We start from the raw sequence: 14877 nt of genomic DNA, 5'->3' as shown, positions 1-14877 counted from the left end.
AGGCACTCTGGGAGGTGTAGTCTTCGCGGACCACAGGCGGCCGGAGCGGGATTTCTGAATCTCGCGGTAGCCGGGCGCTGCGCTATTTGGCCGGGTGGTTGCTGCGATACCGTCTCCGTTGTCTGCGGAGGCTTAATGGCGGTTCGGGAGTCTGGTGAGAGAAGGGGCTGCTGCCGCCCGGGAACCGGGGTCCGCGGCGTTTCCCAGTTCTAGAGCAGGGGCCGTTAGTGCCGCGACATCCGCTCCTCCGTGGCTCCAGCGGCCCTCAGCCTGTCCGAGGGCGGGTTTTTATCGCCCCGGGGGAACAGGGGTTCTTCCTGCCTGTTTGGGTCATGGCCAACGGTACCACCATCTCACAGGCCCCTCCTGGCAGCTTCAGCGATCGGAAAGCTGTCCCTGTATGCTAGGGCTGAGGAGGAGCTCCTCAAGGGGCTGCTGAAAGCTACCAGGATTTATCAGGGGTCACAGTCTGGGTTTGCATTGGTGACTGGTAATGCCTGAAGGAGTCTCCTCATAACCCAAATTGATATTTACAACAGCTATTCACTTCCAGTTTGTTTCATGAGAGACTTGAATCCTGTGGGCAGATGCTGAAACAATAAATGCCACAAGAATTAGCAGGAGTTATCTGTTTAACAATATAAACTGAGGACTGGGTAAGCACTGAAGAGGGACTGCTGTCTCAATTTACTGATGGACTTTCTGTGGTCCTTTCTGAGCACTGGCTCTGTCTTGTACCATGCTTTTCCAGTAAGAAAGTGCTTTGCAGTTTCTAAAGAAAACTAAACTCCTTTTAATAGGGGGAAGAATTAAGCTTTAAAGAGTTGATCTGTGGTAGTTTTTAAGAACTTGTGCAAATTCAAGGACTATTTCCTATCCTTCTTTCCAGGGAGAAGTTCAAAAGGGAACAAATATGGCCAGCAGTCACAGACCTCCGATAGCTCGTCCTTCTTCAAGAGCAGGAATAGGGCTGACCACAAGGCCTACCTCTTCATCAAGGGCTCCATCAGCAACCAGAATAGGAACAGGGGTACGTTAAAAAATTCGAACATTAACTTTGATGTATTTAGATTTTTATCCATTTTTTGGTAATTTTTTTAGTACCATGACTGGAGTGATAGTTTCTCAGGAAGAATTTTACAGTTTTAATTTTGTAGAGGGTTTTATTTTCTAATTTTGACTGAAAGGGGTCAAGAAGGTCTTGCATCAATAGTTCACCTGGAAGACCTCAATAGCATTGATGTTGCAGACAGAGGGAACAATGAAATCTGCCCAAAGGTAATCTCTTACCCTTCTGCAGCGGACATTTGACTGAAGCTATGTTTACCTGAAGAGATGTAATTGCTGAAAGATTCTTATAGGAACAGTATAGAGACTAACTTAAGTTTTTAATTGCTTTGGCAGTTGCATAAGGATAACAAATTCATAACTCAGAGTTGGGAGGTTTGTGTTTTGCTTTTTTATAGATGCCTCCTAGTACATCAAGACCCAGTTCTCGTGGTGGTTCATCGACTACTGGAGGAGTCTTATCATCTCAGATTAAAGTTGCAGACCGTCCAGTGACTCAACAGGGATTAAGTGGAATGAAAACTGCAATGAAAGGTATTTTTCACTGAAAATAGCTATCAAGGTGTCTGCAAACATTTTAAGGGAATATTTACGTTTTTAAAGGAAAACTTTTCATCGTTGTATAAATTGCAGAGTGAATAGCTATGATTAATAGGAGTAGGAGAAAGGAAAGGAAGATTAAAGCATTCCTCTCTTATTTGCTTTGCCCTTGGCGGTCAGAGACTGAAAAAAGTAATATTTATCTTCACAACATTCTGAAATGAATTTCTGCCCTTGTTTGTTTTAATGAGGTAAAATCTATTTAAGAACACTGAGAAGGGGGGAGTTTTCTGCCTGCAAATTCTGCAGAGTGTTTTCATATTTTACAGTTCATCAGAATTAGTTGTTTTCTAACAAAATTTCATCGTATTCTCCATTGTCAGGTCCTCAGAGACAGATAATGGATAAAACATATTACCTTGGACTGCTGAGGTATGTCTTAACAACACATTCAAACTGTAACAACACATTCAAACCTTCTACATTCAAACTGTAGAAGGTTTAATGCTCTGTTCCCTTTCTGACATGAAGTTTGTTGTGCTTAACAATAGTGTGGAATAAGTGGTGTTCACATAAAATGAAATCTGTCCTGTTACGAGAGTTACGGTTGTTTTGCATATACTGTGTAGGAGGAAAGGAATTTTATGCTTATGTCTAAGTACAAGTAGATTCCTTTGACATTTTGTTATTAGGCTTGCTAAGTTAAATGCACTCCCACAGCATTAGTAAAAGGAGGGTCAGTGGTTTTGAGCTTCCACCTGTAACACTTGATGGGTCTGATAGCTCCAAAGGAGAGTCAGTGGTTTTGAGCTTCCACCCATAATGCTTGATAGGTCTGATAGCTCCATTTGTAAGAAGTAGCATCACAAACTAAGCACTTTTTAGTGTACGTTTCAGGTGGTTTTCTTGGATTATATATGGAGCTAACACTGACACAGGCAAGCCCTTGTGGAAACTGTCTTGCATATGCTACTTTGTCAGTTGATCATATTGCAGTATTGAATAATCAGTCCTAAAAGACGTCATTTTAAATATGGATGATATCCACATTCTGCGAAATGATACTATGATCTTTTTTCCTGTCCATTTGAGAATAATTCACATCTGTTTTATCAGAGGGGGCAAAAAGCTAATTGAAACATTTTCTTTCATATCCATATTTTCTAACAACTACTTATGATTTTATCTGATAGAACCACTCTGCTTTTTTCCTCACTCATCCAGCTCTTCTTTGAAATACTGATTTGAAACACAGTGCAGTGTGATAAAGAGATAATGTTTGTACATCTCTTGTAGTAAAATATAATTTCTGTTCTATCTGTGTTTTACTTGTACATTCAAATGTTAATGATTCTTTTTTGTTTATTTTTTTGCAGAAGCAAGACAAATGAACTCACAACAGAAATTAACAAGCTGCAGGAAGAAGTAGAAATGTACAAGCAAGAGAAATCTGTCTATTTGTCATATGAAAAAAGGTGAGATGTATTGCAGCTAATGAAGTGCTTTCTCAGTCACAAGAGTATCCTCAGGTATTGTGCAGGCTTCAAGGAACCATTAAATAATTCTTTTCTTTCATTATTTTATTTTTATGTATATGAATCTTCCCATATTAAGTTTGGCTTTTTGTTTTGTATTTAGGGCTGAGGCTTTAGCTGGTGAAATCAAAGAATTTCAAGGTCAGCTAGCAGACTACAACATGGTATGCTGGTGTCAGCTTTTGATACCGAATGCTCTCCCTTCTCTCATTTACTTTGTACTGCTTTTGCTTTACTTCAGCATCTCTTTTATTGACATTTCTCTGTAAAAATATACTGGTTAATACTGCCTTTTTTTCAGTTATGGGAAAGGAAAAAGATGGAAACTAAGGAAAACATTAAAAAAAAAGAAAGTGTACTATACATTAGGAGAAGCAGTTGCGTATGGATTTAAGAAATTCCTGCTGTGTAATATTTGTGGGTTTTGTACAGCTACATATAATGATGATTACTTCTGAAAACTGCATGCAATCTATTAAGATTCCCAAATCATGCTTTTTTCATTTGCAATAACAGAAAATTGCTGTGTTTTCATGAACGCCTTGTGAGTTGCTACCTATTTGTGTGGGGTTTTTTATGTGTAATTAAAAAAAAGGAGAGCAATAACAGGTTGGAATTCTGTCTCATTTCAGGTTGTGGATATGCTTAACACCAATACAGATATGGCAGAAGTGATTCGAGATTACAATATGGTATGAATTGAGATATTTGCTATGTTTGAATAGTGAAATGGTGTGTGTTACATTCTTGGTGCTTCGATCGTATGACATATATAAAAAACAATATCACTAATTTAAAACTTACCCATTTTTTCCAGTTAAATTAACCATAATATTGACAATGTGTTTGTAGTGAGACCATTCTCTGAAGTGGTGCATTAACAGCCCCGCCCAAATTATGAGTGTTAAAATATATTCTTTGTTCGACTTGGAAGCATAGAACACAAATGTCTTAGAAAAGGCAAATTCACTAGACTGCACTGCCTTGTAAAGCTGCCTGGTCTTCTGGAAATTTAGTTCTCTTTTGTCTTCTGCCTTTTAAACGACTCCAGTGTAATAAATATTAAACAGGTCTTTGACATGGCCAACCACAAAATCAATGAGCTTTGTTCTTCCTTTACTTTCTTCCTTTATTTTCTAACACAGTTAGAGTGTTCCTCTAAGTATTAAGGCATGAGTGACATTAAGCATGTTCAGTTTCTTATGATCACTTTGTCCATAAGCAAGAGAAACTACTTATGGAAAAGGTTATTTTGGTAGCTTGAAAAACCTCTTGAGTATTTCTTGGTCAAAACATTTTTTTCCCCCTTGCATTTGATTGAAAAATAAAGTCACAATATCTGTATCATAAAGAGAAGAATGCTTTGCAAGCGTTACATTTTCATTTTGTTTATAGGCTTAGACAGTATTTTACTAGCTGTTCCAGGAGTAGGTCCCACAGTAATAGCAAGTGAATTGATTTGTTACAAACTTGATTGTATTTCTTTTTCAAACATAGAGATGCCTTCTTATGTCCTTTAGTTTCCAGTGGGAGACTGCTATCTCAGGAGGTCTTTCTTCAGTATCAGCTGCAAAAAACCTCTGGAGCAAGCAGCCTCTGCTGCTTCCTCCTCTACTACATTCTGAGCAACTTCTTCCTCATTTAAAGGAAACTTCGAATTTGTGTATAAAATGTGTATCTTTATATATTATATCAAAATATCTTTTTTTTTTTTTAAGTTAAAGGTTCAGAATGACCGAGATGCTCAGAGTGTGGATAAAATTTTCACAGAAAGACAAGCGTAAGTACATGAAGTGTATGCCTCTCCAAAGCTCTCAAAATCATAACTGAACTTGGCAAAATTGAGGTGTTATCTAATTCAGAAGTTCCTTAACAGTGCAATGCATGCCACAAGTGATACCTGAGCAATTTCAAGATGATACATCAGTGCCAGGCTGCAGCTGGAGTTCCGAGCTTTAAACTCTTCTAAGTAACTGCTGTGGAGATACTTACCATGTCATCTAGGAGGAGTTAGGTGGCAATGGAGACTCCTGTCTTTTGGCTACCTGCTGTCAAGTTCCTGAGTTTTGAAGGTTGTGTTGTGGAGTAGCAGAGTGGGGAAAGCAAACAGAAGTGGGAACTAGAACTGAGATTCCTGTCTCGTAAGGTAAGGGTGTGTGGAGGGGAAGATGAGGACAGTGAGATGCTTGCAGTAAGAATTTGTAAGCCATGAGAATGGCTTGTGTAGTGATAGGCTGAGAGGATGAGTTTCTGAGATGTTTAATTTAGGGATATGAAATGTGCATGAGAAAGAGATATAATCCTGCTTGTTGCCACTAAGAGCAATCTCAATGATGAGGTTTTATGTATAAATAAGCACTTTTAAAAAACGATTTAGCGTTTAATAATAAGTCATTTTTCGATAATACTTCAGTTTTCAACAGCTCACAAATGTGTCTGTTCTACTCCTGAATGCATTTTTAGGTGTTAAGAAAATATGAAGAGAAAAACCTTGGTTCAGTAGCGAACTAAGGCATAAAGGCATAAGATACGCAATAATGATAATTTATTGTTGTACTGTATGTAGACACATTTAAGGGAATGGAGCAGTTGGTCTTTCTTGCTCTGCTAATTTGGGTAAAAAAAAAACAAAAACCAAATGCTCTGTTCTTTGATTATGTTAGTTTTACCTAATAGATTACTGAGCTGTGATACCATGGATTCAGATTCAATCCCCAGGCTGGCTGTGGTCTGCTTCAACATTTTAGAGAAATTATTTTTCCTTTCTGGACTTCTTCACATATAAAGCATTAGTGATCATGCCAGGTTTACAAGCTGCTTTGTAAAGATTTGTTCGTGTTAAGCAATATACAGTAAGCTCTCCCCCCACTGCCATAAATAACCAAACAGGTTTTTGTAAAAGGTGGATTATGAGGTTTTTTTGCACGTTATGAAATACTTGTCGTGACACTAATGCATGCACATCACCACATTTTTTAGCTTCATGATTCATGCAGCTATACCTTGTTATGGATTTGACGAGATGAGAGGAGATGCACTGCTTAGCTTCATTTTGTATTGTACATAAGTAGCGTAATATGGAAGTACAAGTGTACTACAGTTTTGAAAAGTCAGTTCATCATCCATTGTTTAAGACATTAACTCTCCTCAGTTACATAAGAATCTATGTATTTATCCTCAATAAATCCATCTTCCCCAGGTGCAAATGCATGAATTTTCTCAAATATTACTATGGGATCATCATTGTTTGTACCCGATACCGTAGAAAAAGAACTTATGTCAGCTGAGAACTCCTGTTGAAACATCTCTGAGTCATTTTCTTCCAGACGACGGTGACTGTAGCTGATCAAGTAGTGATACCATGTCGGGCATTTTATAGCAGTAAAAATCAGGAGTGTAGTGCTTAGGACAAACCCTAGGACACCCGCTAGGAAGGTCCAACTTTTGCCAAGCAGTGGTAACTCTTTAAAACAGACAAGAAAAAAAGTCATCCTCATGAGGAATACCAGCAAGAACTCTAGTATCAATTTTTTCATAGTTAGATTGAGAGCGCACAAAGTAAACAATGATAGGGGAATTACTGAGTGTCTCCAAAGCTTTAGAGGAATATTATTGCTATGTTATTAGGGAGTCAGTAACATCACTCAGATCAAAAATGCACGTACATCTCATATTTCCTTGCAATATAAATCCGCCATGCATATTTATCAAAATTAAATAATAGTTTCAAAGTCAGATAAAGTTCTGGGGACACATAAACGATAAAATAATCACTTTTTCAAAATTTAAATTCCAAAATCGGGCTTTGGGAAAAAAAAATCAGTAATTGACTTCAAATTCTATTTCCCAGGCTTGAATTTCTGCATGGCGATGATGTCTGCACCCTAAAATATTCCATCTTTTGTTTGGCATATCCTTTCAATTGTATTTCTTTGATAATAAAAATTTCAATAGCCTGTAGTTGCCAGTAGTCTTTATTTAGAAGATGGTTTTGTGTGCGGGCCACTGTCCTAAAATAGATTAGAGCTGCTACAGCAAAAGAAGTCTGTGGCAGTGGTGGCTTACAATTTGTGTATGTATCTGGAGACTGATATTTCTTCTGCTTTAGCCGGAAGCAAGAAGTAAAGCATTTCAGTATGGAAGAGTGGAGAACAACATTAATTTGCATTTAAGAAAAAAAAAATTACCTTACCAAAAGAAAAGCTAGAGTATTACAGAGTGATGATAGAATTAACATCAAAAGGTACAGAAAAGTAAGGAGACTATCACTGAAATTTTCAAAGAATATGGGATGGGCTCATCTGTGTCCTCTAGACTGAACACAGTTGAGGGGAACAGTAAAATTAATAGGCTCACTCTTTCACATTTTAAGAAGACAGCTACATCTAGAAAGCAGTCAGTTTGGAAAAAGTAATTGAATTTTTTTAAAGATGCTTCCCTAGTTCTGTTAGGCAGAGACCTGGACAATTACCTGAACTTCAAGCCTTTGAAATTTCATCATCAGTTTGTGGTATCATTTGAGAGTTCAAGTGTCATTTATCCGTTTTGAACACTTACTCAGTAGAGCTTAACATTCACCATAATGTGTGTACGGTCTACCAAAACCTGGAAGTATGCTTGTTCTGTAGCCCTGGCTTTTATGGAAGAATTGCAGTGTGCTAGGAATACAAAACAGTATGAAATTGTGGAACAGCAAATCAAACAGCTTGTAAGCAGTAAAGTGAAACGTCAGTGTATTACCTGCATGTGTTCCATTGTTTCCAGTGATGTTGTTTGGAGTCAGAGGTGTTAGTAAGGCACTACTTTTAAGCTTAATGGCAGAAGTGGAAGTTATAGTGTTTTCTAAAGAAGATTTTTCAGTTTTGCAGTCAGCTGGTTGGATATCTGCTGTCTTGATGGAGAATTTTTTCTTGGTCTTTGGGAATGTACATGTAGTGCTGTTTTCATTTTCTGTGAATGTAAGCAGTGGAAAGGCTATGAGATATTACTAATTAATTGGCACTCTAATCTAAAAAATTTTCATGGATAACTAATGTATTACTGCAAAATACAGATAAGTTGATGGTGGATGTTATCCATGTCAGGAAAAAACAAGATAAGGCTGTTCAATGTAAACAAGTATGAAATGCTGCTCTTACCAAAACTTACCCATTGTCACATTGGAGGCAGTTAGCCATATCTGTAAATCAAGGAGGTCGCGGGAACAGGTCCATGGGTTTCCAGTTAAAACAATTTTAGTCAATTTAAAGGGTGATTTTATATGAAAAGATTTCAGAAAGTTGTACTGTAGATTTAAAATTGTCAGACTTTTTAGAGAAGTAAATACATCTGAATCTAGTTGAGTAATCATGTTATAGGATAGATTCAACATTGACAGTTGATTTAATCCTGCAAATGCTGCTTTATGAACTGTGCTAATATGATTGTTGCTGATATCCAGGATTACAAGTTTTGTCAGATTGCAGAAGCTGTTATTATGCAGTACAGTAATCATATTTTCATTCAGATAAAGTTCAGTGAGGTTAATAAAGCTTTGAAGAATCTCTTTGTCACTATCTTTTAAAGTGATTTTATTATTTTTGAGGCTTAATTTAGTAACATTTTGGAAAAGGTTAGTGGGGATATTAAAGAGATTCTTTCCAGACTCCTCACAAGTGACCTGTTGGGAAAAAAGAATGACAACAATTAAATACTGTAGGGAAGTCTGGTGATGCAGGTATCTCAGTGGTGACTATTAAGGGCATGAAAAATCTTTCTTGTATTTTTTAATGCCAGCACTTTAAGAGTTCTACTGCTCTTCATGCAATTTTGTTATGTTTTTCTTAATATACTTGTGGTGTGGTGGTACAAGGGAGTGAATCCTTCTGGTGTATAGAGACCTGAAGTTCCAGATCACCTAGTGCTTAAACTCTGTTTGAGATGCAAGGCTCTTATGTGATGATCATCCAAAATATAACCAGTTTGGCATGCTATTTTGGAATTAGTAGGGCTGTCTGTTTTAGAATTCTATGTGAAAGTTGGCTGGGTAGAAAAAGGATTCCTTTCCCACATAATCTGGAAAGAAGGTGTCATAGAGGAAGTGGATTCAAGGCTGAAAATTAATTCAAATACGCTTTTTTAAATGTTTTGTTTTAGAAACAGCTATGTTTACTTTTTAAAACATCTTTGGAGCAGACCTTCAACAAAACATTTAGTATATATTTTTGTTATAAATATAGCACTTAAATTCATTTTGGTATTCAGGGTTGAAGTTTAGCATAGCTGCAGTCTTTTCAGGTTTGAGAGTGTTTACTCTCAATACCTTGAAACATTTTTGTTTTCTGAAGAGAGTAGATTTCTTTGTATGTATACGTATGCATCACTGCAGACTACAGTTTAGTGTCAAGATAGTTGAACTGGCTTTAAAGGAGATTCTACGTACTGGAAACAGATTGGTTGTGTTATCCATCTTCCTAAATAAGTAGCCTATGTTCAGCTTGTTATTGCTATGACCAGATTGAGTCTAGTTAGCTTATTTAAAAACATATGTAGGTGAAGTGCCTTTTCTACGCTGTATACACCCATTGTGTGGGTTTTTTTGTTTTCCATGTTTGTCCCAAAGACAAAGCAGCAGTAGATACAGTACTGGACCTGTAGGCAGTGAGTTGGTGCAAATAGTGCAGTACCAGTTTCATCACTTAACTGTTAATCAAGACTTCTTCCTTCTCCTTCGTTCCCCAGTGTCCTGGTTTCAGCTGGGATAGAGTTAATTTTCTTCCTAGTAGCTGGTATAGTGCTGTGTTTTGGATTTAGTATGAGAATAATGTTGATAACACACTGATGTTTTAGTTACTGCTGAGCAGTGCTTACACCAGTCAAGGACTTTTTAGCTTCCCATGCTCTGCCAGGTGCACAAGAAGCTGGAAGGGAGCACAACCATGACACCCAATAAATACAAAATCCATTAAATTAATCTCTGAAAAAAACCTTTACAATTTCTTATATACATTTGGACCTGACTTGGGCAAGTGCTGACTCAATAAATCTAACTTGAGCAGTAGTTGGCCTCGTCCAAATAACTGTTGCTTTTTAGGTCTATTCCAAAAAGGTAAAGGAGGCACTTCTGTTGTCTGCAGAGAGATTTGACTGAGAAATAAAACCATCTCAAATATATTTCAGTGTTATTCACCCACTTACAATGACTGCCAGCAGCAAGTTGTCCATTTTGCAGGAAACCACATCTTATTTGTGTCTATGTGCTTCTTCCTTGAGGAATTTTTTTACAAGGTAGTTTTTTAAATGCCTTTAAATGCCTTTAGCTTCTAGTGTATCTTTCAAAAATAAGGATAATTTACATACATATAAAACTTACAGTTTGAGAAGTAACATTGCAGTCAGCAGTGACTAGATTCAAAAACAGTGTTCCAGCCCAGATCACAAGCCAAGGGAGTTTCATGTTTAGAGCCTAGCAAAAAACAACACTTTTGTATACCAAGACCAGAATACCAGTGTCTTTTGTAGTGGTAGTTTAACAAATCAATAGATATAGTTATTTCAATGATAATTTTGTTCCACAATTCAGTAATAAATTTTGTTCCACATAGATACTACAAAATGTAAAATTAAGAGGAAAAGCATAGATTATCAGAATTAATGCATTCAGCTTTCACTTAATTGACCCACACCTGAAATCCAGTGGGCAGACTGTGTCAGCAAATAGAAAAGGGATTGATCAGATGTGTTAATAGACAACAGTTTCATAAATGGATAAAATGAGTAGGTAGGGATGTACTCATTAATATCCCTGTTAAAGCAATTATGGGTATTGGAGGACTATGATAGGAGTAAACTGCAGAAAGTACTCAGGCTTGCATGCTCTCTCTAAATAATTTCTCTTGTTGCCACTGACAGAGGCAGAATACTGTTCTAGATCGATCATTGGTTTATCCAGTCAGATTTCTCTTAAGTTCTTACATAAGTTATTAAGCAGTTTTTGTGAAATTTTAATTAGTAGATTGATCTTTTAATCTCTTTATTATCTATAATATAACGCATATGACATAAACCTGGACCTCTGTATTATGAAGGTGTAGTTGTTGCTCTGATCTTTGGAACTGAGTAAACACGGTTCAATCTCTTGTGCTGGAGTTTTTGTACAGATCTGAACCTTATTTTTTGAAAGTCAGGAAAGCTTTTCTGACAAACAGTATTCACTATGACATCAACTTCTCTCAGAGAAAGTGTCACTTATCCATCCCCTTTGAATCAGGTGTTATTTGCAAGATCTACTCATTTTGAACAGGAATGTTAAACCATCTCTGTCAGATGTTAAATCAGGCCCTGTTTATGCCAGACTTGAATTAAAATGTTATGTAAAGGGTAGATTATCCCTTCATTTTCATACTTTTTCTTAAGTGTCTGAAGAGAAAAGATAGTGGGCAGCCACTGTGGTATTATGTTCTGTATTGGGTATTGTTTTTGTCAGTGATGGTACTGGTGGCCTGCATACGTTTTGGAACCAGTTTGTATATTGCTAGTGGAAAACATGATACAGTTTGAGAACTCCCAATATAGACTATGTTAACAGTTGGATCTCGTGTCATACTTGGACCTTAAAGATATTGCTTCCAAGATGTTCAGAAACAGAGCAGGCCTTAACCAGGCAGTCCAGCAACACAGGATAATAGTATTATTGTAGTTTGCAGATTTCAAGAAAAATACTGTCTTTAATAGAGTGGGAAAAATATATTAAAATATTATTTTAAAAGTTAGTCTATAAGTTAATCAATAGCAATCAAGTTGAAAATGAGAGTTAATTTAAAAGTTTTTCAAAACTTCAAGCAAAAAGTTAACATGTCTGAATGAAGGGAATGCCATTAACTTGAAAACTCCTTTTCATGTCTAAAAATTCACTGTACATATGTCTAAGTCAAAAACATACTTCCTGTTTTTTGCTTTAGTTTCTACTAAAAAGTTAGGGATTTTCTTACAAATTTGATTTCCTGCATTGTGTGTGTGGGAACCCGTATAATCAGTAGAAGAACAGGAAAGGATCTATAATTTTAATTGTAGTTTAGCTTTTTACTAGAACCAGAGTTTAGGAATTGCTGTTTAAAGTAATTGCTTTGGAAAGAAACTGAGCCTGGCAATACATTGGTAATACCTTGACATTTCCGTGTAATTAGAAGTGTTTTCTTAAAAAGTTTTCGTCTGAGAACTTTTAAAGATTTTATCATTTCATAGTAATGTAATTCCTACTGTTTTTCTTGAATTTGTAAAGAAGGCGGCAGATTTGGGGAGGTAATGGAGTTTATATAATCAGGTAAGTCTGCTTTTCAGAGAAGAAACAGACTGTTCCCTGGCTTTCTACTGAAGTACAATTTACTTAACAGCTTGGCATGTCCAAGGTTCATGGTAATTCCTGAACTTTTAATGTATCTCAAGATGTATTTGCTTCCAGTTTAGAAACAAAGTTATACTAATAAATCTTTGCCTACATTTTGAAAAAGATGTGCCAAGCGTCTTACCTTTCTGTTGCTTCTTAGAGGCAGCATATGTACACATGTGTAGACTTTTCAGTGCACTGACAAGAAATAATATGGTGCAACAGCACTTTGTTTTTGTTCAACCTTTGTACCTGATGAATAAGCAGGCAGTGTAAAAAAAATAATAAACCTAGAAAACCCTTAGCAAAAGATTGACTAGGTTGAGCAACTTCTTATAATCGTCTTGGGTTTAATTGGATCTGCACCCAATAGGGAAGTCTAATAGTAGTATACTCAAGTGTCAAGTTCCAGATCACATAGGAAGCACTGAGTTAAAATGCCACCGGGAATTTACGAACAAGTTGTGTTATAATCAATTAAAGGAAACAGAAAAAGATTTGCATTTTTTATGTGATCAGTCATCAAATGAAGAAAACATCAAGATATTTCCATACTAAAGATCTCTAATAGTTAAATCTGTGTTAAATTCTTGTGTTTTGGAAACATCAGCATCAGAGGAGCTGCAGGGTGTGATATATAATTTATAAATAATATATCATTATTTACAAAGAATTAGAGACACTTAAGGACATCTATATATGGGCTATATTTCAGGAAGAAATTCTAAAAACAAATGCTACTTGCTCTGATTTGAGAGCATGTTTATATGCGGGTTGAAAAAGGGATTGTGTTGATACACAAACACTATATCCACTAAATGTTTTCTTGCTTTGGTGCTCATTCTCTAAGCTTCATTCTGTCCAGTGCACAGCATCAAACTACAAAATGGTTCAGTCTCCTCTCGTTCTCCGTTCCTCTCAAATACGTGGCTGTAGAAACCATTTTACTTCACTGTCCCGCTTTGATGTTATTGCCACTTTGATTTTTTCCTTAATATCTGAGAACATTCTGCAACTTTTCCAAGCATCATCCCTGATTCAGCTTCATCAGTAGTCTTGAAATTACTTGCGGTAATGAATTGTCTTCCTGTGACAGCCATTGCTCATATTTTTATTGCCTCCTAGAAAATCACTGAGTTTTAACCTTCTGTCAAAAGGCTGCTGCCAGAGAAGATGCATCACAGCTAAGTCAGACATTTCTAGTCTCAAGGACATACTGGATGACCTTGAAGTAGTTAGCCAGGAGTCCATATCACCTAAGAAAAAGAGTCTTGCCTCAGGTAAAGAGGCTGCTCTCTAATGTGTCCATGCACATTGTGTTAAAAGATCATTTCAGTGATGCTGAAGGAATACCAGAGTTTTGGTATGGGTACTTAATGGGTGCTTAAAATAAACATCGACTAGTAAAAGTTACAAAAACATTCTATTTTTACAGCACAGAAAAGTTAATTCAAGGTGTAGAAGAAGATATCGAACGTGAAAAGGTTGTAGCAGATGACATAATAAAAGACATGTCGCAGGAAAATCAAGCTAAATATATGGAGATGAAGGCTGCCAATGAAAAACTCTCCCAGGTTGGTTGGTTTGATTGTACTTACCTAAAATGTTTCTCAATCTGGATCCATTGGTTCCAGATACAATTTAAATATTAAAGAGCTTGAGAACAGAGTAATAAGAATAAAAAAGCTTGCTGGTACCTTAATCAGTTGTAAAAGTGTCTGAAAAATAAATAGAGCAATTGACTCAAACCAAATACTTTATCTTTTTGTATTTCTTATTTTAAGAACTAATGATGGTAATAGTTTTCCTTTTAAATCTGGGGACTGACATGCAGATTTTAAAAGCCACTATAGGGCTTCGATCTTTCATCATGTGTAAAAAGCAAGGAAAAGGGAAAAACAACCCCAGCAATTTTTTTAAGTCACTTGAGTAGAAAGTTTTCTTCCTGTGTGCAAAACTGAATCTGACTGGGGTTTTTGTTCTTCTTGTACATCTGAATGTACTTTGTAAAATTTTTGTTCTGACTGGACTTTGTAAAATTTTTGTTCACTAATCCTAAAGTTAACAGAAGCAATAAGATTTCTAGGTTCTCCGGGATCATCTGGCCTCAGGCATATAGTCTTAGAAAGTTTCTCTGTATAGTCTGTACAGAGAGACAGGCATCTTTTGAGGCCAGTGCCTCACAGCTGTCTTAGGATGAGCTGAATCACTAGTCAGGGCCTACTTGTCTCTTTCTCGACTATGAAGAAACTGTGGTGGCTAGTTCAGATTTTAAAATCTGACTTTAAACTTCTGAAGTAGAAATGATAAATTCCACACTCAGTACTGAATTTAAGAAAAGCAGTGGAAAAAGGGCAAGCAATTTTTTGG

At 36.6% G+C, this 14877-nt stretch overlaps 2 protein-coding genes across 2 annotated transcripts in view; one reads left to right on the top strand and one right to left on the bottom strand.

Annotated features, from left to right (window-relative positions):
• Positions 1-80: 80 nt before the first annotated feature.
• IFT74 (intraflagellar transport 74) overlaps positions 81-14877 on the top strand; it is a gene marked incomplete at its 3' end in the record, with an annotated part of 31272 nt that continues 16475 nt past the window's right edge. Inside the window, exons 1-9 of the mRNA XM_082337417.1 lie at positions 81-154; positions 890-1030; positions 1467-1602; positions 1992-2040; positions 2985-3083; positions 3247-3307; positions 3776-3835; positions 4862-4923; positions 13943-14081. Coding sequence (XP_082193543.1) covers positions 914-1030; positions 1467-1602; positions 1992-2040; positions 2985-3083; positions 3247-3307; positions 3776-3835; positions 4862-4923; positions 13943-14081 — 723 coding nt within the window. The 5' untranslated portion in view covers positions 81-154; positions 890-913. The remainder of the gene's footprint in view (positions 155-889; positions 1031-1466; positions 1603-1991; positions 2041-2984; positions 3084-3246; positions 3308-3775; positions 3836-4861; positions 4924-13942; positions 14082-14877) is intronic.
• Positions 6281-12711, bottom strand: LRRC19 (leucine rich repeat containing 19; the record flags this gene model as incomplete). The annotated part of the gene is made up of 5 exons (XM_082337415.1): positions 12650-12711; positions 10495-10587; positions 8292-8802; positions 7884-8093; positions 6281-6606 (listed from the first exon to the last, which is right to left on the bottom strand). The coding sequence occupies exons 1-5, from the start codon at positions 12674-12676 to the stop codon at positions 6281-6283; spliced, it is 1167 nt and encodes a 388-aa protein (XP_082193541.1). The 5' UTR covers positions 12677-12711.

This window comes from Platalea leucorodia (genome assembly GCF_965183815.1).
Source record: "Platalea leucorodia genome assembly, chromosome: Z".
In the NCBI taxonomy this organism is placed as follows: Eukaryota; Metazoa; Chordata; class Aves; order Pelecaniformes; family Threskiornithidae; genus Platalea; species Platalea leucorodia.
This window is presented reverse-complemented; position numbering and strand designations above follow the sequence as displayed.